General features: G+C 47.1%; 1 protein-coding gene across 7 annotated transcripts; it reads right to left on the bottom strand.

The window, feature by feature from the left end:
- Positions 1 to 2,357: 2,357 nt before the first annotated feature.
- On the bottom strand, positions 2,358 to 23,296 carry LOC134340854 (zinc finger protein 235-like). 7 transcript variants are annotated; one of them, XR_010016650.1, is made up of 4 exons: positions 23,230 to 23,296; positions 21,176 to 21,249; positions 8,706 to 8,811; positions 2,358 to 6,616 (listed from the first exon to the last, which is right to left on the bottom strand). XR_010016650.1 is itself a non-coding variant. In XM_063038425.1 (3 exons), exon 1 carries the CDS (start codon positions 20,848 to 20,850, stop codon positions 19,834 to 19,836), a length of 1,017 nt encoding a protein of 338 aa, XP_062894495.1. In that variant the 5' UTR covers positions 20,851 to 21,167; the 3' UTR covers positions 2,358 to 6,616; positions 8,706 to 8,811; positions 11,943 to 19,833. The 7 variants fall into 7 exon arrangements, 2 of the variants coding, with proteins under 2 accessions (XP_062894495.1, XP_062894496.1); XR_010016652.1 differs by having other exon boundaries at positions 2,358 to 6,613; XR_010016654.1 differs by lacking the exon at positions 23,230 to 23,296 and adding an exon at positions 22,972 to 23,032.
- Positions 23,297 to 23,530: the final 234 nt, after the last annotated feature.

Below are 23,530 nucleotides of genomic sequence, written 5' to 3'. Positions count from 1 at the left end.
TATAAGTATTATGCAGAAGGCAGCAGACCGAGCCATCTTTTAGCTCTAACGCTCAAACAACAGGAAGCTAAAAGGTCTATACCAGTGATTAGATCTGCTAAACGTGGAGTAGTATCTTCAACAGAGGAAATAAATGAGACATTCAAGAATTACTTTAAAGAGCTGTATACAAGTGGCTCAGTTCCTTCTGAGAATGACTTCACCAAAGTCTTTAGTGGATTAGACCTCCCTACGTTGTCATTAGAGGACACCAAAACTCTAGACTCTCCTATTACACTGGATGAGCTACTCAAAGCAGTCAACCTAGCCCTTTGGGATATTCTTGGACCAGTATGGTCAGAAACATCAAATTATGCTATTGGAAATGGTGCTTTCCATAGAGATCTAAACACAGCCATGATCACAGTTATACCTAAGCCCGGTTAGGACCCCTTGGAGTGTGCCAATCACCGTCCTTGATAAGTGCCGACCTCAAGATATTTTCCAAGTCTTAGCCAGTAGACTCGAGACAGTAGTTGGAAAAATAATTAGCCCAGATCAAATGGGCTTTATCAGGGGACATCTCGCATCTGATAATATTCGCTGGCTCTTACACATCCTGAGTGCAACACATAAAATCCCACCTGCCTGTGGCCTGCTATTTCTAGATGCTGAAAAAGTGTTCGATCGCCTTGAATGGCCATATCTTTGGAGAGTTCTAAAAGAATTTAAGTTTGGCGATAAATTTATCAATATGATTCAAACACTGTATGCTAATCCTTCAGCCCGGGTGTATGTGGGAGGAGGTTTCTCAGAGTTATTTGATATACGACAAGGAGACTCTTTGTCTCCTTTAATTTTTACTATATCTATTGAACCTCTTGCACACTTAATTAGAAACTCTGCTCAGATCTCCCCTATTACAATAAGTACAACATCACATTCGATATCACTTTATGGGAATGACACATAAGTTTATATGGCAAATGTTCAACAAACTCTCCTCTATATTTTAAAAACACTGGAGCAATTTGGATTTCTTTCAGGATACAAAGTTAATCTGTCAAAATCAGTAGTGATGCTGATTAATACAGATAAAAGTAAGGTGTCTCTCCCTCCCCGGACTAATGTTACAAATGAGGTACTCTACTTGGGTGTTAAAGTTAATACTTCCCTATTGTCTATGGCTGAAACAAATTACTCTTTAATTTTGAAAAAAATAAAAGAAGGTATTAATAGATGGAAACACCGGCCAGCATCAGTCCCAGCCCGTATATCGGTCATTAAAATGAACATCTTAACTTATTCTTCTGACCTGGAAGTTTACTACTCCACCTACCTTTGCACACTGGCTCAAGTTGTCTATCATACAAACGGAAAGACTGTGTCTGCACAATAACAATACACAGAATACATTTTAGAGAATATGAGGACCCTTATTGGCTCAGTGTCATATTACCTCACATACATAGTGACCTTGACCTGTCTAGTCTCATGAGTGGGTGTGGTGCCTAACTGGATTTCTTTATTCATTTTACTTTACATTGCTTCCGTGATGTCACTACGGTGTCAACTCTTTTTCTGAAAGTTTATTTATGTAATCTTGTAAATTGTCTGGCAGCCTTTTTGTTTTTGTTTTTGATTTCTTTTGTCTGTGCTCCACCTGGAGCTGTATTTCCTTTGTATTGTTTTGTACGTCTTCAATATATTTTGTCTTTGTAAAACTGAAAATTACAAATAAAGTTTTTTTTTAAAAATGAGTATCTTAACCCGCATTAATTTTATCAGCTCAATGATCCCACTTGCGCCTCCAGGAGTATATTGGCAAAAACTGGACCTTCTATATATTGGCGAGACCCGACGCAGACTGGGAGAGCGTTTCGCTGAACACCTATGCTCTGTCCGCCAGAGAAAGCAGGATCTCCCAGTGGCCACACATTTTAATTCCACATCCCTTTCCCATTCTGACATGTCTATCCACGGCCTCCTCTACTGTAAAGATGAAGCCACACTCAGGTTGGAGGAACAACACCTTATATTCCGTCTGGGTAGCCTCCAACCTGATGGCATGAACATCGACTTCTCTAACTTCTGCTAATGCCCCACCTCCCCCTCGTACCCCATCTGTTACTTATTTTTATACACACATTCTTTCTCTCACTCTCCTTTTCCTCCCTCTGTCCCTCTGAATATACCCCTTGCCCATCCTCTGGGTTCCCCCCCCACCTCCTTGTCTTTCTTCCCGGGCCTCCTGTCCCATGATCCTCTCGTATCCCCTTTTGCCTATCACCTGTCCAGCTCTTGGCTCCATCCCTTCCCCTCCTGTCTTCTCCTATCATTTTGGATCTCCTCCTCCCCCTCCCACTTTCAAATCTCTTACTATTGCTTCCTTCAGTTAGTCCTGACGAAGGGTCTCGGCCTGAAACGTTGACTGTACCTCTTCCTAGAGATGGTACCTGGCCTGCTGTGTTCACCAGCAACTTTGATGTGTGTTGCTAGAAACTTTGTGGGTAGAATTTAGAAACTACAAGGGTAAAAAGACCTGATGGCAGTTATGTACAAGTTTCTGAACGGTAATCTGGATGTGGGGTACAAATTACAACGGTAGATGAGAAAATGTATGTAAAAAGGTCAATGTTACTATAGTCATGGGAGATTGCAAATTGTTTTACAAATCTCTTACTAGCTCTTCCTTCAGTTAGTCCTGACAAAGGGTCTCGGCCTGAAACGTCGACTGTACCTCTTCCTAGAGATGCTGCCTGGCCTGCTGCGTTCACCAGCAACTTTTATGTGTGTTTCTTACTACGATGCTATATTTGGAATGGTAAATGACCCAATACAAAGTGGTCAGCTCTACAATTCAAAAAATCGGATGGGGGATTAGCATGTCCAAATTTTAAACTGTATCACTGGATATTTGTATTAAAAAGTCTTAGCTATTGGATGGAGGAGGATAAAGTTTTGTCATGGAAAAATATAGAACAAGAGCTAATAGCACCAATAAGGTTGAAGGACTTTCTCCTTATAGGTATGTCTACCAAAAAAGGTGATTTATATTACAGTCCATTTTAACCCATATGCTGTAAGTGTTTAGAGCAGCAGAAAAATTCCTAAAATTTAAAAGCGTATGGTGCAAATCATCTCCATTCTGGAGCAATAATCATCCTCTGTCTGGGGGGAAACCATTCACTAACAGAACTTGGGAGGATAAAGGTATTACTACTCCTCAAGATATTAATGGGGCAAGTACTATCCTTAGCTTTCAAGAACTGGTATCTCGATATAATATTGATAAACACTCTCTTTTCTTCTACTTTAGAGTAAGATCAGCTTGTAAAGCCTACAGTGTTCCCTGGGGGTCAGATTTAAAGGACCATCCCATTTTAAGTTGGATACAGAGTGCTCCAGGACAGATAGTGTCATATATCTATGATAAATTAAACTCCCAGAATTATATGTCCACATCAAGAATGAAAGCCTGGGATAGGGACATATCTGAATTGGGACAAGACTTAGACTGAGATGCGATTTGGGATAATGCTGCTGGTGCTTCGAAAAACCCAAATCATTGGTATATACAGTTGAAATTTTGTCATAGAGCATATCTAACACCGAGAATTAGACATCAAATGGAACTCGTTCCTGACCCTTATTGTTCATTTTGCCCCCATGGAGGCATTGATTCTTTTATACATGTTGTATGGGAATGTCCAGGGGTTTTTGGTTTGTGGGGGAAGGTTATCAGTACTCTTACAGAACTAATGGGGATACAATTACCAATGGACCCCGCTGTACATCTTCTTAATGATGACTCCCGCCTTTCCCTTACGGAAAAAACATGCAAAACCTGGCTGGCAGGCCGGACTGCAGCTAAGAAGATTGTAGTCCAGCGTTGGAAACCTCCCCATGATATTTCAAATACTCACTGGCTTCAGAGCTTTTTGGACATTTCTTACCTGGAACTTTCATCAGCAAGAGTAAATGATGCACGGCCAAACACAATCTTAATGTGGACAAATTTGATATCTAACTTCAAAGATCTTCTGTTAAAATAGGAATGCTCTGTCTGCGTATGCACTGCTACTCGGTTGTTGGAGGGGAGAGGGATGGGGGGGAGAGAGAGGGGTGGAGAGGTGATGAAGGTTGGGGTGAAACAGTCAAAATGTAATCGGCAACTGGTTGTATTGAATGTAATTTGTCAGTGTTGCAATAAAAATTAGTGATTAATAAAAACGTAAAAATTTTTTTAAAACAATTTTAAAAAAGTAACATAGAAAACCTACAGCACAATACAGGCCCTTCGGCCCACAAAGCTGTGCCGAACCTGTCCCTACCTTAGAACTACCTAGGCCCTCTATTTCTCTAAGCTCCATGTAGCCATCCAGGAGTCTCTTAAAAGATCCTATCGTTTCCACCTCCATCACCGCTGCTGGCAGCCCATTCCATTCACTCACTACCCTGAGTAAAAAACTTACCCCTGACATCCCCTCTGTACCTACTTCCAAGTACCTTAAAACTATGCCCTCTGGTACTAGCCATTTCAGCCCTGGGGAAAAGCGTCTGACTATCCACACGATCAATGCCTCTCATCAATTTATACAGCTCTATCAGGTCACCTCTCATCCTCCATCACTCCAAGGAGAAAAGGCCAAGTCCACTCAACCTATTCTCATAACACATGCTCCCCAATCCAGGCAACATCCTCGTAAATCTCCTCTTCTTCTTCTTCTTCTTGCACCCTTAACTCCTAGTGGAGTTGTTGGGGCGCCGTCATGGCAAGCTTTGCACCAGCTTTTTGGTGTGCTCATCATGCAGCTTGTCTTGGGCATCTGAAACCTGGTGGAGCCCATCCCTCTCCAGGTTTGACCACAGCCAGTTTCCTCCAACTGGGTGGCTCACCTTGGTCGTGAACACTTGGCCGTTATATTTCATCTGAGAACCTTTCTGTCACGGCCGGTGACTTCATCATGTCGCCCAGTGGTGCCTGTTAACACCACCCCCTCACGTGGTTTAGCCCGCCAGCTGAAGCGGTTTACCGGGGTATGGCGCTTGGAGCCAACGCGTGAGTGTCACACTCACCTCAGTAATAAGCAAATGCTTTGAGAGGCTGGTCAAGGATTATATCTGCAGCTGGACCCCCTACAATTTGCCTACCGACACAACGCAATAGCCACTACTCTACATACCGTCCTTACACATCTGGAGAAGAAGGATGCTTATGTGAGAATGCTGTTCTTGGACCACGGTTCAGCATTCAACACCATAATTCCCTCCAGGCTTGACAAGAAGCTCAGAGACCTCGGCCTTGACCCTGCCTTGTGCAGCTGAATCCTACACTTCCTGTCAGATCACCAGCAGGTGGTAATAGTGGGCTCCAACACCTCCACCCCTCTGACTCTCTATACAGGAGCCCCTCAAGGCTGTGTACTAAGTCCCCTCCTTTACTTCCTATATACCCATGACAGTGTCGCCACACACAGCTCAAATCTGCTAATTAAATTTGCTGATGACACTGGTCACATTGGCCTTATCTCAAACAATAACAAGGTGGCCTACAGGGAAGAAGTCATCTCTCTGACACAGCGTGTCAAGAAAACAACCTCTCCCTCAATGTTGCAAAAACAAGCGAGCTGATTGTGGATTACAGGAGGAATGAAGACGGGCTAACCCCTATTGACATCAATGGATCTGGGGTTGAGAGGGTTAACAGTTTAAGTTCCTCAGCATCCACATCACCGAGGACCTCACGTGGTCTGTACACACCAGCTATGTGGTGAAAAAGGCACAACAGCGCCTTTTTCACCTCAGATGGTTGAGGAAGTTTGGTATGGGCCCCCAAATCATAAGAACTTCCTACAGGGGCACAATTGAGAGCATTCTGACTGGCTGCATCACTGCCTGGTATGGGAACTCTACCTCCCTCAATCGCAGGACTCTGCAGAGAGTGGTGCGGACAGCCCAGCGCATCTGTAGTTGTGAACTTCCCATGATTCAGGACATTTGCAAGGACAGGTGTGTAAGATCACTGGGGACCCGAGTCACCCCAACCACACACTTTTCCAGCCGCTACCATCCGGGAAACGGTATCGCAGCATAAAAGCCAGGACCAACAGGATCCTGGACAGCTTCTTCCACCAGGCCATCAGACTGATTATAATTAACTCACACTGATCTGAGTGTATTCTATGTTACATTGACTGTTCTATTTATTATAAATTACTATGATTACAAAGATTTTTACTCATGTATGTGAAAGATGTAAGAAATAAAGTCAATTCAATTCAATTCATTTGCTACCCTGTTACAGCTCAGTTCCAAGAAATAACAGACAGCACACTGCATACGATTAAAGGAATATATGTATGAATCTTAACTAAAGGATTAATAAAGAAGAGAAAGAAAAAACAAAAAGGGCTCATTATAATTAAACAGTCAAATGTGCACAAGTTGGAGCTCAACTCTTCCCAAAATTCACATTCACCGATCTTCAACCTTGCTCCATCGAATCACGGTCCCCCACCAGGTCGAATCCTATGATTGGTTCTCTCTGGCGTCTTCTCTCCACATCTCACGTTGAACAAAGGACCCAGCTCACATTCCAAAGCACCCGTTATCTCCAAACATAACCCAAACACTGCTTCAAAAGAAAGACCATTACATTAGCGGTGAAATCTTTCCCAGGGTATTACAAGTGAAAAGGTGGAAAGAGCAGTGCACACCATTAAAAGTTTCCTGCTGAGGGCAAAAGGCCCTACAAAGCACAGCAAGCTTATCGCTCCACATCTCTTGTGAATGTCTACAAGACTGGGCTATCATTGGGCCGCACTCCCCAAAGTTTAACCCGCCCACAACACAGGTGCCCCTGAATGGGTGGAGTCCCAGAGGGTGCTTCCCCCAAACGAGCTGGTGCCAACTGGAGATCAGAGAACTTGATGTGTGCTCCTGATGAAGGACACGCCTGCAAGTACCTGCCAGTGCTCGGGGGAACCAGTCTTATTCAGTACGGGCAGACAGATATGCCTCAGAGCCAGCTTGTGCCAGACAAGGACATTTCTTCTCTTCTAGAAGGCCTCAAGTGTGTACTGAGTTTTACATGACGGTGTGGCCTGGGAGGTCAGCGACTGGGTCCTCTCCAGTGCCAGTACAGTAATTCTGAGCAATGCCAAGCTGACCTGGAGCTGAAGCAGGGTCAGCTCCTGTGGCTGATGTGAACATGAAGATCCAACTGAGGGGAGAACCCATTGTCAGATTTCACTAAGAAACAATCAGACAAGGCAGAACTGGTCAGGATGACAAACACACATCGGCACACAGAAATTACAACTTTTAAAATTAGAAATAAGTCAATGTAAAAACAAATTTAGAGGTGGTAGGATGGATGGAATGGAAATGGTCCTGAAGCAAGCCAGTGTAATGCTGAATCAGGTTCGTGAGTCTGGCAAGTGAGACAGAAAGCATTGTCTGCAAATGGGGGTATCAATCATTTATCTACAAACAGTAAACATTCAACCAAACATTCGTGTTCCCCAAGTTACAGATACTACAAATCTGAATATTCAACAAACATACTTCATTAAGAGTGCGCACAGAGCATACCTTCCCAATTGTCATGTGCAGTTGCAGTTTCTGAACTAACCAATCACAACAGAAGCGACTTTCAACAATCAGAATAAGGCACGCCCCCCACAGGACAGCAAGGGGGTTACATAGCTCTCCCTGGGCCTTCTTATTCACTCTGCATGTTCTGCTCTAGTTTAAATTCCCATAATCTATCACATCATACTTGTCCCATTAAGTTCCACCTGCCATTCCTTGGTCCTCCTTCCAGCAGGTCTCCATCCCACTGTAACCTTAGACAACCCTTACTTTTACCACACACCGGTTTTGGTGTCATCCAAAATCTCACTAATTGATCGACCTACATTCTCATCCAAATCACTAACATTTGACCATCAACAGATTATTACAAGATGACAGATTCAGACCAATTCGGACACTGCATGAATATTAAAGGCAGCAAGTTCCCTGGTCTGCAGTGGGATATTGGGCACCATCCTCAGACAGGCCCAAGGGGTGCGTCTGATATCACTGAAGCCCCTTTGTTGACATCACCCTGGGAGCAGATCCTTAGCAAAGGTCCAGGATCAAAAAGTAGTGGGTCCTAAGCAGTAATTACCCAGAGTTGCCCCCAAATCCCAACAACTAATCTATCATCCCTCCCAAAGACAATCCTTCTCAACATTGCTTCCTGAAGGAATGGGTGCTGGAGTTCTCTCTCTCAAGGAGACTTTACATCTTTTGCAGGTTTTCTCCTATCCCTTCAGATGGAAGATGCAGTTCATGAAAAGAATTTGAGGCTATGAATAAATCCTAATGAAGGGAACAATTCCCGAGTCCATGATTGGTGATTTCGGTCCACCGAGGTTGTAGACATGAATTGGCCAAGTCCTGACTCAATCAGTGCTGCTCCATTGGGAATGCTGGTAAGCAAGAAGATCTAAGGCCCAGATTTGTCACTTTGGGACCAGGAAAATCTCAGTATCACTGTCACCGGGTTCAGATATGGCCCAAGTGCAGAGTGAGAGACACTGAAGCAGGTCGAACAGAGTTAGAGGGAAAAGAAACCAATAAACACTAAGCCAAACAGGACCATTAATTAAAACTCTCAAATGGAAAATGAAGCCTACACTGCGGCTGAAAAGAATAACTAAATATAAAACAAATACCGTTAGTCTTCATAGTCAGTTGACTCAACAGTTCAATTTCTCAGGCAAGGCCAAATGCAAGCGGGCAGCGAAGCCTTGCTGTGCTGGGTTCAAGTCTCGATGAGCACTACGACAGAAAGAATGGAATTAAATACTATCTCAATGAAATAATAATTAGCTGACATGTGCATATTCATTAGCACAATTGCCATACCTGCTCTGCTGCCGAATTCATGGTTATGACAGGGTCCCCCCTCCCTAGGCGCAGCCCCTGAGGCGCCACAGACCTGTGTCCGCTGGAAGTCCCGGATCAGCGACTTGTCCAAGATGTCCTTTGCCGGGAACCAAGTATCATACCCTTCCCAGTCCACAAGGTACTGGACCTTATCACGTACCCGGCGAGGTGTCAGAAGGCGCCGCACAGTATAGACAAGGGAACCATCTACCAGGCGGGGAGGAGGGGGAGGTTGGGTGACTGGGGCCAGGGGTGAGGTAGTAACTGGCCTGAGCTGGGAAACATGGAATACTGGGTGGATCTTCATTGATGCTGGTAGCCGCAATCTATAGGACACCTTGTTGACAGCCTTTTCCACTACAAACGGTCCCACGTAGCGCGGTGCTAATTTCCAGTTCTCGAATTTCAGGGGAAGATCCCTTGAAGTTACAGTTATAGATACTCACTGTTCGCCGGACACTGAATACCTGATGTTGCAGTGCAGACCTTTGTACTTGCCGAGAGAGTTTACATTGGTTGTTGTAGCAGCTGTTTACATACCACCGCAGGCTAACGCTGAGCTAGCTATGGAGAAGTTACATCACTCCATTAGCCAGTGTCTATCAGCACAACCAGACAGCATTGTTATAGCAGCTGGGGACTTCAATCATACCAACTTGAAGTCTGTTTTACCTAAATTCCATCAGTATGTGAACTTCCCAACAAGGGAAAAGAACACCTTGGATCAAGTCTACTGCAATCTTCCTCATGCATATAAAGCCAGCCCTCTGCCACATTGGGGACTGTCAGACCATCTGTCTCTGTCCCTGACCCCGGCATATAAACCACTCAGCTGTAGACAAAGGCCATATGTGAAGACAGTCAAAGTATGGACTAAGGAGGCTACCTCTGCCCTACAAGACTGCTTTGATAACACAGACTGGGAAGTTTTTGATGAAGGGGGAGATCTGGAAGGGCACACATCAGCTGTTCTTTCATATATAAACTTCTGTGCTGAGAATGTCATGGACACAAAGTCTGTTAAAGTGTTCCCCAACCAAAAACCTTGGTTCAATAGCATGGTGAGGATCTTGCTAAGAACACGGAATGCTGCTTTTAAATCTGGGGATCTACAGGCAAGAGCCCTGAAAAGCAGCATCAGAGAGGCCAAGTGCAGATATAAACAGCGTATAGAGGAGCACTTTACCAATAACAACTCCAGATGTATGTGGCAGGGGATAAAGACTCTTACTGGCTACAAGGACAGCTATACAGTCACAAACTCCTCAGACAGGACACTGCCAGACACTCTGAACCAGTTCTTTTCTCGCTTTGACAGTCAGAATGGAGAAGTTGGCATCCAGTCAGCACTAATAGAGAAGGATGACCCTATACAATTACACCAACTCCAGGTCAGATCCGCCCTGCGCAGAGTCAATGTGAGGAAAGCAGCTGGCCCAGATGGAGTCACCGGAAGGATTCTTGAGGACTGCGCAGATCAACTGGCGGGAGTATTTACTACCATCTTCAACCTCTCGCTACTACAGTCTGTAGTCCCCACCTGCCTTAAATCAGCCACAATAATACCTACACCAAAGAAAAGTACAGTGAACTGCCTTAATGACTATCGCCCAGTGGCTCTAACTCCTATCATCATGAAATGTTTTGAGAGATTCATACTGTTTTACATTAAGTCTGCCATACCTGCTGACCTTGATAAATACCAGTTTGCGTATCGTGCAAACAGATCGACAGAGGATGCAGTTGTCACAGCTCTCCACACAGCCCTTACAAACCTGGATCAGGATAACACCTCTGTAAGAATGCTGTTTGTGGACTACAGCTCAGCTTTTAATACAGTCATCGCCTACAGACTGGTGCAGAAATTGAGCAACCTGGGCCTTGGCAGCTCACTGTGCTCATGGATACTGGATTTTCTGAGTAACAGACCCCAAAGTGTCAGGATGGGAGAACACACATCATCTACTCTCATCCTGAACACTGGTACACCACAGGGGTGTGTTCTCAGCCCCATCCTCTATTCTCTTTTCACCCATGACTGCTCTACCATTCACTCCACCAACACCATTGTCAAATTTGCTGACGATACCACCCTAATAGGTATCATATCAGACTGTGATGAGACAACCTATAGAGAGGAGGTACAGCATTTGACAGAATGGTGTTGTCATAATAACCTGGACTTGAACATCACAAAAACTAAGGAGTAGACTTCAGGAAATCAAAGCGCGTCGAGCACTCTGCTCTGCACATATACGGGAAAGAGGTGGAGAGAGTAGAGAGTTTCAAGTTCCTCGGCGTCCACATCTCGGCTGACCTCACCTGGACTGCCCATATCTCTTATCAGGTGGGGAAGGCCCAACAGAGGCTCTACTTCCTAAGGAAACTAAAGCACACTCTCCTCCCTCATCACCTACTGATCAACTTCTATCGGACAACTATAGAGAGCCTCCTGACGTATTGCTGTGCAGTGTGGTTTGCCAGCTGCACAGAACAGAACAGGAAGGACTTGTAGCGGGTGGTGAGGGTAGCAGAGCGGGTTATTGGCACAACATTACCCTCCCTCAGAGACATTTATACTGGCAGACTTCAAAAGAAGGCTACTTGTATTTCAGAGGATCCCACTCATCCTGGACATCACCTGTTTTCCCCCCTACCTTCTGGGAAGAGATACAGAGCATTAAGGACGAAAATAAAGAGACTCCTTAACAGCTTCTACCCACAAGCAGTGAAATGTATAACACCCACTTCCCTTCTCCTGTCCCCCCGCCAAGACGGCTGCAGCTAAATGCATCACACTTCCAGGAATGGCAGGTGTCCATACCCCCCCATCCATATATTATTAATTTTGGACTGCACTCCTGAGGTTTTAGAGTTTATGTTATGTATATATTCTTTGTCATGCTGCAAAACATTGAGCTGCTAAACTGTGTTTCATTGCTCCACAACAATGATAATAAAGATATTCTTCTTCTTCTTCTTGATGCCAACCAGACCTTCTCTCCTGGCTTGCATGGCCTTACCTGTCGACAGAGCCGATCAGCCTGCCGGGAATGCTGTTTCTGCGTGCGCAGCAGAGAAGCCCTGGCTCGCCTCCAGGTGTGCTTGCAGCGCTGGATCAGCTGCTCAGCAGCAAAAACTCTTACGTCAATATCCTGATCAGGGAAGAGTGGGGGTTGGAACCCCTTCTGGCATTCAAAGGGAGACCTAGCGGTGGAGGACAACTGGAGATTATTGTGGGCGATCTCTGTCGAAACCAACCAACTGGGAGCTCCAGGGCATGGGGTTGGAAGAGGCAAGACAGCACAGGGTTGTCTTCAGCTCCTGGTTCACTCCCTCAGTCTGGCCATTGGATTGGGGGTGGAAGCCAGATGAGAGGCTGGCCGTGGCTCCTACAAGACAGCAGAAAGCCTTCCAAAAGCGGGAAGTGAACTGTGGTCCACGATCAGACACTATGTCTTGAGGAAAGCCGTAGAGCCTGAACACATGTTGAACCATGAGTGGTGTGGCAGTCTCACAAGCCGATGGGAGCTTGGGGAGGGCAATGACGTGGACAGCCTTGGAAAATCGATCCACAACAACCAAAATGGTGGTGTTCCATTAGACGGGGGCAGACCAGTGATGAAATCTGAGAAGTGGGACCAGGGGCGGTGGAGCACAGGCAGTGGACATAACAGACCCACAGGACACTGGCGTGATGTCTTGTTTTGAGCGCAGGTGGGACAGGCAAACACAAAGTCATGGACATCCTGGGACATAGATGACCACCAAAATTGTCTCTGTATAAACTCCTGAGTCCATTGAATTCCCGGATGTCCAGCCAGACAGGAGGAGTGACCCCATTCCAGCACTTTGGAACGCACTGCAGCAGGAACAAACAGCCAGTTGGGAGGAACACCATCCGGGCCTGGATCTGATTGTTGAGGGCCTTCACCTCTGCATCTATTCCCCGGATCACCGGAGCAGCGATACACAAGCAAGGAAAAATGGGCTCTGGATTGGCATTGTCCTCAGATCCGTCGAACTGCCGGGAGAGAGCGTCGGCCTTTGTATTCTTGCTGCCGGGAGAATAGGTGAGGATGAAATTGAACCATGTGAAGAAGACAGCCCATTGGGCTTGATGAGGGTTGAGCCTCTTTGCATCCTGAATGTAGGAGAGGTTCTTGCGATCTGACCAGACCAAGAATGGATGCTCTGCCACCTCCAGCCAGTGTCACTATTCCTCCAGGACCTCCCTGACAGCCAGAAGCTCCTGGTTTCCAACGTCATAATTCCTCTCGACCAGAGTCAAGTGACAGGAAAGAAAGGCACATGATGCATCCCACTATCCGCAGGCCAGCACTGAGAGAGGACAGCTCCAATGCCTACATCGGATGCATCCACCTCATCAATGAATGAGATGGGTCTGGGTGTTGCAGCAGCGGGGCAGTGGTGAAACATTGCTTTAGCTCTGAAAATGATGAAGATGGACGTGAAAGCACAGAGGAACATCTGGAAAAATTTCTGAAACGCTCATTCGCTGCTGTCGTTACTGCGCGGTCGGGAATCTTTCGGAGGGAAGGTCTCAAAATCCCCGGCTTTGCCTGCTGTTGGTGACCGAGAAGGAGGTCGAATCGTTCGGATAGAGATGGCACTCAGCATTCAGTGTCGGGGAGATAATCAGAGCTCCAAGTTTTCAGATGACTCAGAGTTGGACCGTGGTCGGGTATGGCAGGGAGAGTTTTTCTTCCTTCTCTCCATCTGCATGAGATGTGGGACATTTGAGACTTTGAACTTTTACTGTGCTCATGGACTTCTTCATCAAATTATGGTATTGTTGCACTGTTGTAACTATATGTTATAATTATGTGGTTTTGTTAGTTTTTTTCAGTCTTGGTCTGTTCTGTGTTTTGTGATATCACACCGGAGGAGATATTGTATCATTTCTTAATGCATGCATTACTAAATGACAATAAAAGAGGACTGCGTGTCTTCATAATCTAAAAATGCTCGGTCAGCATCATCTGTCCAATGGAATCCTGCCGAGGTCTTCTTGAGTGCGTTAATTGGAACCGCATTAGAGACAAAATTTCAGATGAAACAGCAATAAAAGTTCACAAACCCCATGAAGCGCTGTCCCTGTTTCACTGTAGAGGGTTTGGGCCACTCTGCAACTGCCTGAACTTTACTAGGGTCTATTTGAATACTGGTTGGGGTAAGTATATAGACCAAAAACAACACCTGGTCTTCATGGAAGCCACATTTTTCAGGCTTGGCATACAGATTATTTTCAAGAAGGCATCTGACGAGAGCGGAAATAGATAAGGATGTTATCTAAATACACAAACACAAACTGGTTCAATATGTCCCTGAGCACATAGTTAACCAAGGCCTGGAATATAGAGGCCAGACCAAAAGGCATCAGCAGATACTCATAGCGTCCATTAGAGGTGCTGAAAGCCATCTTTCACACATCCCCTTCTCTTATGCGGATCAGATTGTAGGCATTGCGCAGATAAATTTTGGAAACATGGTTGCTCCCTGGAGATGTTCAAATGCAGACGCCAGCAGGGGAAGAGAGTAGCGGTTCTTCACAGTGATGTTCAGGGGCCGATAATTGATGCAGGGACAAAGCTTGCCACCTTTCTTGCTCACTACAAAGAAGCCCCCTCCTGCCAGTGAGGTTGACAGATGGATAAACCCCATGCTCAATGCCTTCTTGATGTATTCCTCCATGGCCACCGTTTCGGGACGAGAGAGGGAAAAGAGCCGGCCCCGGGGAGGACTAGTACCAGGTAGGAGGTCTACAGCGCAGTCGTATGGCTGGTGTGGGGGCAGGGTGGTGGCCTTTCTTTTACTGAAAACCTCAAGGAGATCCACATATTCAGCCGAAATCCCAGACAGGCCTACATCCTTAGCAGACACAGGAGGGGATTCATGGAATGGAGTTTGAGCTGGACCCAGACAGGTAGAGAGGCACGCCGGTCCCCACTCTTGGAGCACCTTCAGAGACCAATTGATCCGTGGGTTATGTTGGGATAACCAGGGGAGACCAAGTACCAGTGGCAGTTCAGGTGAATTAACCAGATAGAAAGATATTTCTTCATGATGGTTGCCTTCGAGCACCAGTTGGAGGGGCTGGGTGGAAAGGTGAATCTGGCCGGTGCCCAGAGGTCGACCGTCCAGCGCCTTGACGTTGATCTTTACTCTTAATTTCTGAGTTGGAATTCCCCATCTTTGAGCGAGAGAGATGTCCACTAGATTCCCGGCTGCACCGGAGTCAATAAAAGCTTTAAGTTCATGGGTCTGAGACCTCCACGACAAGGAAGCTGCGAGCATTACAGAATCAGGGGAAGCTGACTGAAGAGAGAACCGACCCATCAGGATTCCCCTCCCTGCTGACGGGTTTTCTCTTTTACCGGACCCTTGGAACATGCCGCCCGGAAGTGTCCTGGATCACTGCAACAGAGGCAGGAACTTGTTCTCCAGCGCTGCTCCCATTCCTCCTGAGACAGGCGCATGCGCCCCACTTGCATAGGCTCCTCCGTGGGCTGGGTGCTGGGTGGTGAGAGAGGGAGAGAGGATGAGGAAAGACGGTGATCAGACAGCGCATAGGAAGTTTGAACCTTTCTTTCCCTGCACCACTCAGTCACCCGGTCGTCAACTCGAATAGCCAGATTAATCAGGTCATCCAGGCTATCCTGCTCATCCTGGACAGTGACCTCATGCCGGACCCTTGCATTCAGTCCACGCTGGAAGGCAGTGATGGAGATCTCTCATTCCATCCAGTCTCTACTGCAAGGGTACGGAATTTAACTGCATAGGCTCTCACCATTCCTCTGCCTTGGCACAGGTCCAGGAGTCGGTGGGCAGCCTCCTGACCCCGTACTGCAAGATTAAAAACCTTCCTTAACTCCGCAACGAAATGTCGGAACGACTGGGTTGCGGGGTATCCTTGCTTCCGTAAAGCTTTGAGCAGGCTGAGTGGAGGTCCATCTAGATTGACCATGTACGCCAATTTTTGTGCATCACCAAAACGACCAGGCTGGGCTTGTAATGTCAGCTCACAATGGGTAATAAAATTCCTGCAACCATCAGTATCACCATAATACCTGCCTGGAGGTGGAATACTCGGTTCCTGTACGTGTGAGAGTCTGTGGGGGTCCGAAGGCAGGAGTCAGCTCTGGTCCGGGAGCATTAGTAGCAGAGATTGTCCGGGCAGCAGAAAAGGAGGACCTGCGAGGTGCTGGGAGTGGAACTGAGGTGGACTGAAGCTGCTGAATTGAGCTGGCGATAACGTTAATGGCTGTCAGGTGATGTTGGTTGTTCACAGTAAGTTCGTGGACAGCGGCCGTGAGTGCGGAAATCGCAGACACCCGAGCCTGATTGTCTGTGGTGAGCGGCTAGTGATGATAGCTGTTCCTCCAAGTGAGACTGGGCTTGTCGGCACGAGATCATCTGCCTCGTTGCTTCAGTAACTTCACTGAAAACAGATTACATTGCCTGTAGCCTATCGCCCACCTGACCAATAACTCTTATGGCCAAGGTCAGATGCTCTCTCTCTATTGGGTCCATCTTTGTGTGTTCGAGACTTGCTGTCACCGTTTGCGGATATGTCCCAAATGCGGAGTGAGAGACACTGAAGCAGGTCGATAGTTCACAGATTTTAATGCGAAGAGTGTTAACGGGAAAATAAAACAATAAACACTAGGCCAAACAGGGCCGTTAACTAAAACTCTCAAATGGGAAATGAAGCCTACACTGCGGCTGAAAAGAACAAATAAATATAAAACGAAGACCGCTATTCTTCATAGTAAGTTGACTCAACAGTTCAATTTCACAGGCAAGGCCAAATGCAAGCAAGCAGCGAAGCATTGTTGCGCTGGGTTCAAGTTTCAACAAGCACTATGACGGGAAGAGTGCAGTGAAATACTATCACAATGAAATAATAATTAGCTGACACGTGCATATTCATTAGCACAATTGCCATATCTGCGGCGCTGCCAGATCTATGGTTGTGACACTCACCATCTGAGAATCAGCTAAATCTGCAGCTATTATTCAGGTGTTTTAACACATCATCTCGACACCAGCATCCACAAGAGCAAACCACCCACCAAACATGCTGAGAGTGGCTGTTCTGCCTCTGGTCTTCAGGTAACCAACATTTATATCCTATCACTAAAAGTGATCCTAAACATAAATCCTGCATCTTAATGTGATGTGTCCTACATCAGCAGAATAAACTCCTCCCATGCCCAGAGACCGGGGTGCAGAACGGGGTTTGACAAAACTCCTCCCATGCCCAGAGTGTCATAGTCCGGTCCGTGAAGTCTGTGTTCGGTTCCCAGTCCAGTCCATGGTTCCTTGTTCCGGGGTTTCTGGTTTTCCCCAGTTTCTGTTGTGGGCATGTTTCTCATTTTGAGGCTGAGACATAAACACCTCTGCAAACCAGGGATTTCCTGTTGGATTGACCTGTTCCCCTCCCTGTCTTTCCCCCACTCGCCTGACTCTCTGCCTGGATAGCTCACCTGACTATCTGCCTGCTCACCTAGCCTGTATACCCCCCCTGTATCGCTGAAGTCTTACCGCCACAGCAAGACCGGAGCCTTGTTAGGTCGAGATAAGGAACTGTCTTTCGTTGTGTGGAATTGTCTGTGTCCACACCTTTGCTATGTAGGTCCAGCTGTTTGCCACTACCTAGTGTTGGGATCTGTCTCTATGTCCACGCCTTCGCTAGGTGGGTCCGGCCATTTGTTGTGATGGGATCCATCTCTTCATGTTCAGTGTTCTGTGTACGAGTCCCGGCCCAACGTCCTGTTCCCAAGGAGGGGTCCTCGCTCTGTGTTGTGTGTGTGAGTCCCGGCCCTATGTCCTGTTCCCAAGGAGGGGTCCTGGCTCTGTGTTCTGTGCTCCTGTCTCTTCTAGTCCAAGGCTCCGTGTTCCTGAAGGCCCTCGCCCAGTCCGTGCCTAGTCCAGTACTGAGTCCTGTCCATGTGCCTTTACCTGTCCTTGTGTCTCGTGCTACCCAGGACTTCCACACCCAAGCCATGCCCAGTCCTGTAGCCTCATCTTGTCCTCGCCTTGTTCTGGAGTCCGAGCCTGAGTCAAGTCCCAGGTTCTGGGTCCTTGCCCAGTCTCTGGCTTGGAGTCCATACCCTACTTCAAAGTACCCTCGTCCCAAGACCCAAGACCCCAGCCTGCAGGCCTCAAGACCAAGATCCCAGCCTGTCGCCAAGCTTAAGCCTCAGGACCAAGACCCCAGCCTCCAAGTTCAAGAGCCAAAACCGCAGCCTCAAGAGCCAAGACCCTAACCTCAAGCCTTAAGAGCCAAGACCACAGCCACGTCCTTTCCGGTAGCCATGTCATGTCCTTGCCTAGTTCTGGGGTCCGAGCCCGAGGCAAGACCCAGGTCCTGGGTCCTTGTCCAGTTTCTGGCTCGGAGACCAAGCCCAGACCCCTAGTTCATAGTTCCTTGAGTCTAGTCCATGTCCTAGCCCTAGTCTGCGTTCTTGTCCCTGCTCCTTGTCTGTATTCTGTCACGTCCCTACTCTAGTCAAGTCCTGTTCCTTGTACTTCAGTGTCTGTGTCTTGCATTTGGGTCCACCATCTACCAGTGCCCCCATTGTGACACAGGGACCGGGCAAAACTCATCCCATGCCAAGAGACCGCGGTTTGAAAAACCCCTCCCACACCCAGAGACCAGGATACAGAACAGGGTTTGACAAAACTCCTCCCATGCCCAGAAACTGGGGTGCAGAACGGGGTTTGACAAAACTCATCCCATGCCCAGAGACCAGGGTGCAGAACGGGGTTTGACAAAGCTCCTCCCACACCCAGAGACCGGGGTGCAGAACGGGGTTTGACAAAACTCATCCCAAGCCCAGAGACCAGGGTGCAGAACGGGGTTTGACGAAACTCATCCCATGCCCAGAGACCAGGGTGCAGAACGGGGTTTGACGAAACTCATCCCATGCCCAGAGACCAGGGTGCAGAACGGGGTTTGACAAAACTCATCCCATGCCCAGAGACCGCGGTTTGAAAAACCCCTCCCACACCCAGAGACCAGGATACAGAACAGGGTTTGACAAAACTCATCCCATGCCCAGAAACTGGGGTGCAGAACGGGGTTTGACAAAACTCATCCCATGCCCAGAGACCAGGGTGCAGAACAGGGTTTGACAAAACTCATCCCATGCCCAGAGACCAGGGTGCAGAACGGGGTTTGACAAAGCTCCTCCCACACCCAGAGACCGGGATGCAGAACGGGGTTTGACAAAACTCATCCCATGCCAAGAGACCAGGCTGCAGAATGGGGTTTGACGAATTCATCCCATGTCCAGAAACCAGGGAGCAGAGCGGGGTTTGACAAAACTCATCCCACACCCAGAGACCGGGGTGCAGAATGGGGCTTCACAAAACTCCTCCCATGCCAAGAGACCGGGCTGCAGAATGGGGATTGACAAATTCATCCCATGCCCAGAAACCGGGGTGCAGAGCGGGGTCTGACAAAACTCATCCCATGCGCAGAGACCAGGGTGCAGAATGGGGTTTGAAAAAACTCATCCCATGCCGAGAGACCGGGGTGCAGAATGGGGTTTGAAAAAACTCATCCCACACCTAGAGACCAGGGTGTAGAACTGGGTTTGATGAAACTTCTCTTTATTCCAGTGCTAGGTGCAGGACTGGGTTTGATGAAACTTCTCTCCATCCCCATGACCAGGTTCAGAATTGTGTTTGATGAAACTTCTCCAATGCCAGTTACCAGACTGCAGAACAGAGTTGGATGAAACTTCTCCAATCCCAGTGACCAGGGTACAGAATGGGGTTTGACGAACAGCAAAAATAATTTCAGTGCTCGACACCAACAGTCACTTGTGAAATTAACTCTGGATTCAGCAACCGGAATGGTGAAATATCCCACACACAACTTATTTAAACTTTCTCCCCAGTGTGAACTCGGTAGTGTGCCACAAGGTTGGCCGACTGAGTGAATCTCTTCCCGCATTCCGAGCAGATGAAAGGTCTCTCCCCAGTGTGGACTCGATGGTGTACCAGTAGGTCAGATGATTGAGTAAATCCCTTCCCACATACTGAACAGGTGAATGGCCTCTCTCCAGTGTGAACTCGTTGGTGTCTCTGTAGGCTGGATGAGTGACTGAACACCTTTCCACAGACTGAACAGGTGAACGGCCTCTCCCCAGTGTGAACTGACTGGTGTGTCTGTAGGTGAGATGACTGAGTGAATCTCTTCCCACATTCCAAACAGGTGAACGGTCTCACTCCAGTGTGAACTCGTTGATGTGTCTGTAGGAGGGATGACTGAGTGAATCCCTTCCCACAGTCTGAGCAGATGAATGGCCTCTCTCCAATGTGATCTCGCTGATGCGCCTGTAGCTGGGATGACTGAGTGAATCCCTTCCCACAGTCTGAGCAGATAAATGGCCTCTCCCCAGTGTGAACTCGCTGGTGCCTCTGTAAGCTGGATAAGTGAGTGAATCCCTTCCCACAGTCTGAGCAGATGAATGGCCTCTCCCCAGTGTGGACTCGCTGGTGTGTCTGCAGGTGGGATGACTGAGTGAATCCCTTCCCACAGTCCGAGCAGGTGAAGGGCCTCTCCCCAGTGTGAATTCGCTGATGTACTTTCAATTCAGATGACCGATTGAATCTCTTCCCACATTCAGAGCAGGTGAATGGCCTTTCTCCAGTGTGAATTCGCTGGTGTACCAGTAGGGCAGATGATTGAGTGAATCCCTTTCCACATCCAGAACAAGTGAATGGCCTCTCCCCAGTGTGAATTTGTTGGTGTGCCAGTAGGGCAGATGACTGAGTGAATCCCTTCCCACAGACTGAACAGGTGAACGGCCTCTTCCCAGTGTGAACTCGTTTGTGTCTCTGCAGGTTGGATGACCGAGTGAATCCCTTCCCACAATCAGAGCAGGTGAACGGCATCTCATCAGTGTGAAATCGCAGGTGTGTCTATGTGTGGAATGAGTGAGTGAATCTCTCCCCACAGTTCTCCCTCAATTCATGGTCAGATGTCAGCCGTAGTGACTCCCTGGTACAATCAACACAGCTGAAGAACTGATCTCCTGTGAACAAATGCTGGTGTGTCCTCAGCACCCCGGTTCAAGTGGGGTTTTACCGAGTTACAACAGAAACTTCATTTCAGAGACAAAGCACGTTTCCAGCTGGGATGAGATATTCTTTCATCTCCAAGGATCAACAACTGACATACTGGTGACACAAAGAAAATATCCGGTCACTCCTTAAATACCTGGACAGGGACAGCAAAACTGACGTGCCCTTGTGTTTGGGATTCCCGTTCACAAATTGTTTGTCATTTGTCACCTGTAAAAAGATTTACAAAATACATCAATGGGTAAAGGACATCATTTTGGGAAGTGTATGGTTATGAATATCAGTAGAAAAAATAAAAGTGTAGATTATTTTCCTCTCCATTTGGAAAAATGGAGAGAAAATTCAAAGATCTGAGGTACAAAGGATTTGCACTTAGGAGTCCTCGTGCAGGATTCCCTAAAAGTTAATTTGCAGGTTGTCCGTGGTGAGGAAGGCAAATGCAATGTTAGCATTCATTTTGAGAGGCTGAGAATATAAAAGCAAGGATGTATTGTTGAAACTTTATGAAGCATTAGTGAGGCCTCACTTGGAGTATTGTGAGCAATTTTGGGCCCCTTATCTAGAAAGATATGTTGATTATTACAGAACTCAAAGGAGTTCACAAAAATGGTTCCAGGTTTTGAAAGGCTTGTCATATGAGGAATGTTTGATGGCTCTGGGCCTCTACTCACTGGAATTCAGAGCAATGAGGGGAACTTAATTGAAACCAATCGAATATTGAAAGGTCTCAATAGAGTGGACGTGGAGAGGATGCTTTCAAAAAGGGTGAATACAGGACTGAAGGTGTTGCATCTAAATGTGCACAATATACAGAATAAGGTAGATGAACTTGCAGCACAGTTGCAGATTGGCAGGGGAAAAGTTTAAAGGGAACATTAGGGGGGGCTTCTTCACACAGAGAGTGGTGGGAGTATGGAATGAGCTGCCAGACGAGGTGGTAAATGCGGGTTCTTTTTTAACATTTAAGAATAAATTGGACAGATACATGGATGGGAGGTGTATGGAGGGATATGGTCTGTGTGCAGGTCAGTGGGACTAGGCAGAAAATGGTTCGGCACAGCCAAGAAGGGCCAAAGGGCCTGTTTCTGTGCTGTAGTTTCTATGGTTCTATGTTGTAAACATCACGGAATCATGGCTGAAAGATTATAGCTGGGGGCTTAATATCCAGGGATACACATTGTATCAAAAGGACAGGCAGGAAGGCAGAGGGGGAAGCATTGCCCTGTTGGTAAAAAAGTGAAATCAAATCACTCTGACCCCTCCCCCCCACCACCACTCCAGTGATTGATGCTGATGAATTTGCAGGGGAGGGCAGCAGACTTTCTCACTGGAGTGTGGCACATTTGTGATGTGAAAGCTACAGGTCACTTGTTACCCAGGTCAAAGGTGTTTGATATCATTATGTACCCAGAGAGAATGGAACAAAACACATCATCAGGAGTAGAAACATCCAAAACAAGGAAAGGTAGAATTAAGGTGACTTTCCCAGGAACTAAAACCAACAGAAGGATTTTGTTCTGTTTTCCCTCGCAGCACTAATTGACATTTTCATTGACTGGAAAGTAAACTCCTGATCCGAGATTAACTCGGAGATATATTTTTGTAAGCAAACACAAGGAATTCTGCAGATGCTGGAAATTCAAGCAACACACATCAAAGTTGCTGGTGAATGCAGCAGGCCAGGCAGCATCTCTATGGTCTCGGCCCGAAACGTCGACTGTACCTCTTCCTAGAGATGCTGCCTGGCCTGCTGTGTTCACCAGCAACTTTGATGTGTGTTGATATATTTTTGTTCCGAGTTCCTAATCTTTGGATTTAGATATCTGGACATCGGCATTGTTTGTGAGATCTATCCGCTCCTATTCCCTCCCCCCACGCCCATTGAATTGGCAGGGAAATCGCTGGAAGAGTAATCCATGGCCGTTTCTTTACCCAGAAACCCCTACGAACGAGAGACCCGTCTATCAGCTGCAGTCCTAGCGATGCGCACGCGCAAGAATACTGACACGGCGCCGCTCATCAGAAGTTCCCCGGGGCCTGGGTACGGATCGTAGGGCTGAAAGAGAGGGAAAAGACCGGTACTGTCTCGGGGTGCGAAGCCGCGGTGTGGCAGGATCTCACAGTAATTCCCCTTCAGTCGCGGTTCGGACGCCGGTGCGGATTAATCGCCACACAGAGCACCGATCCTACCTGCTGCCAATCCCGCAAGAGCCTTTTGCCACGGAACGCACGCGTAATTTCCGGAACTCGAGCGACCCTTACGCATGCGCGTGTGATCGCCTCGTCGCCGACGGCGAATTCTCAAAGTTCAAAGTAAAATTTATGATCAGAGTACATACGTGTCACCACATACAACCCTGAGATTCTTTTTCCTGCAGGCATACTTGGCAAATTTATAGAAGAGTAACTGTAAACAGGATCAATAAACAACAAACTGTGCAAATGCAAATAAATAGCAATAAATAACGAGCATGAAAAAAAAGTGAGACCA

Source organism: Mobula hypostoma, chromosome X2 (genome assembly GCF_963921235.1).
Source record: "Mobula hypostoma chromosome X2, sMobHyp1.1, whole genome shotgun sequence".
NCBI classification, from domain to species: Eukaryota; Metazoa; Chordata; class Chondrichthyes; order Myliobatiformes; family Myliobatidae; genus Mobula; species Mobula hypostoma.
Note: the sequence above shows the minus strand (reverse complement) of the source record. Positions and strands in the feature narration are given on the sequence as shown.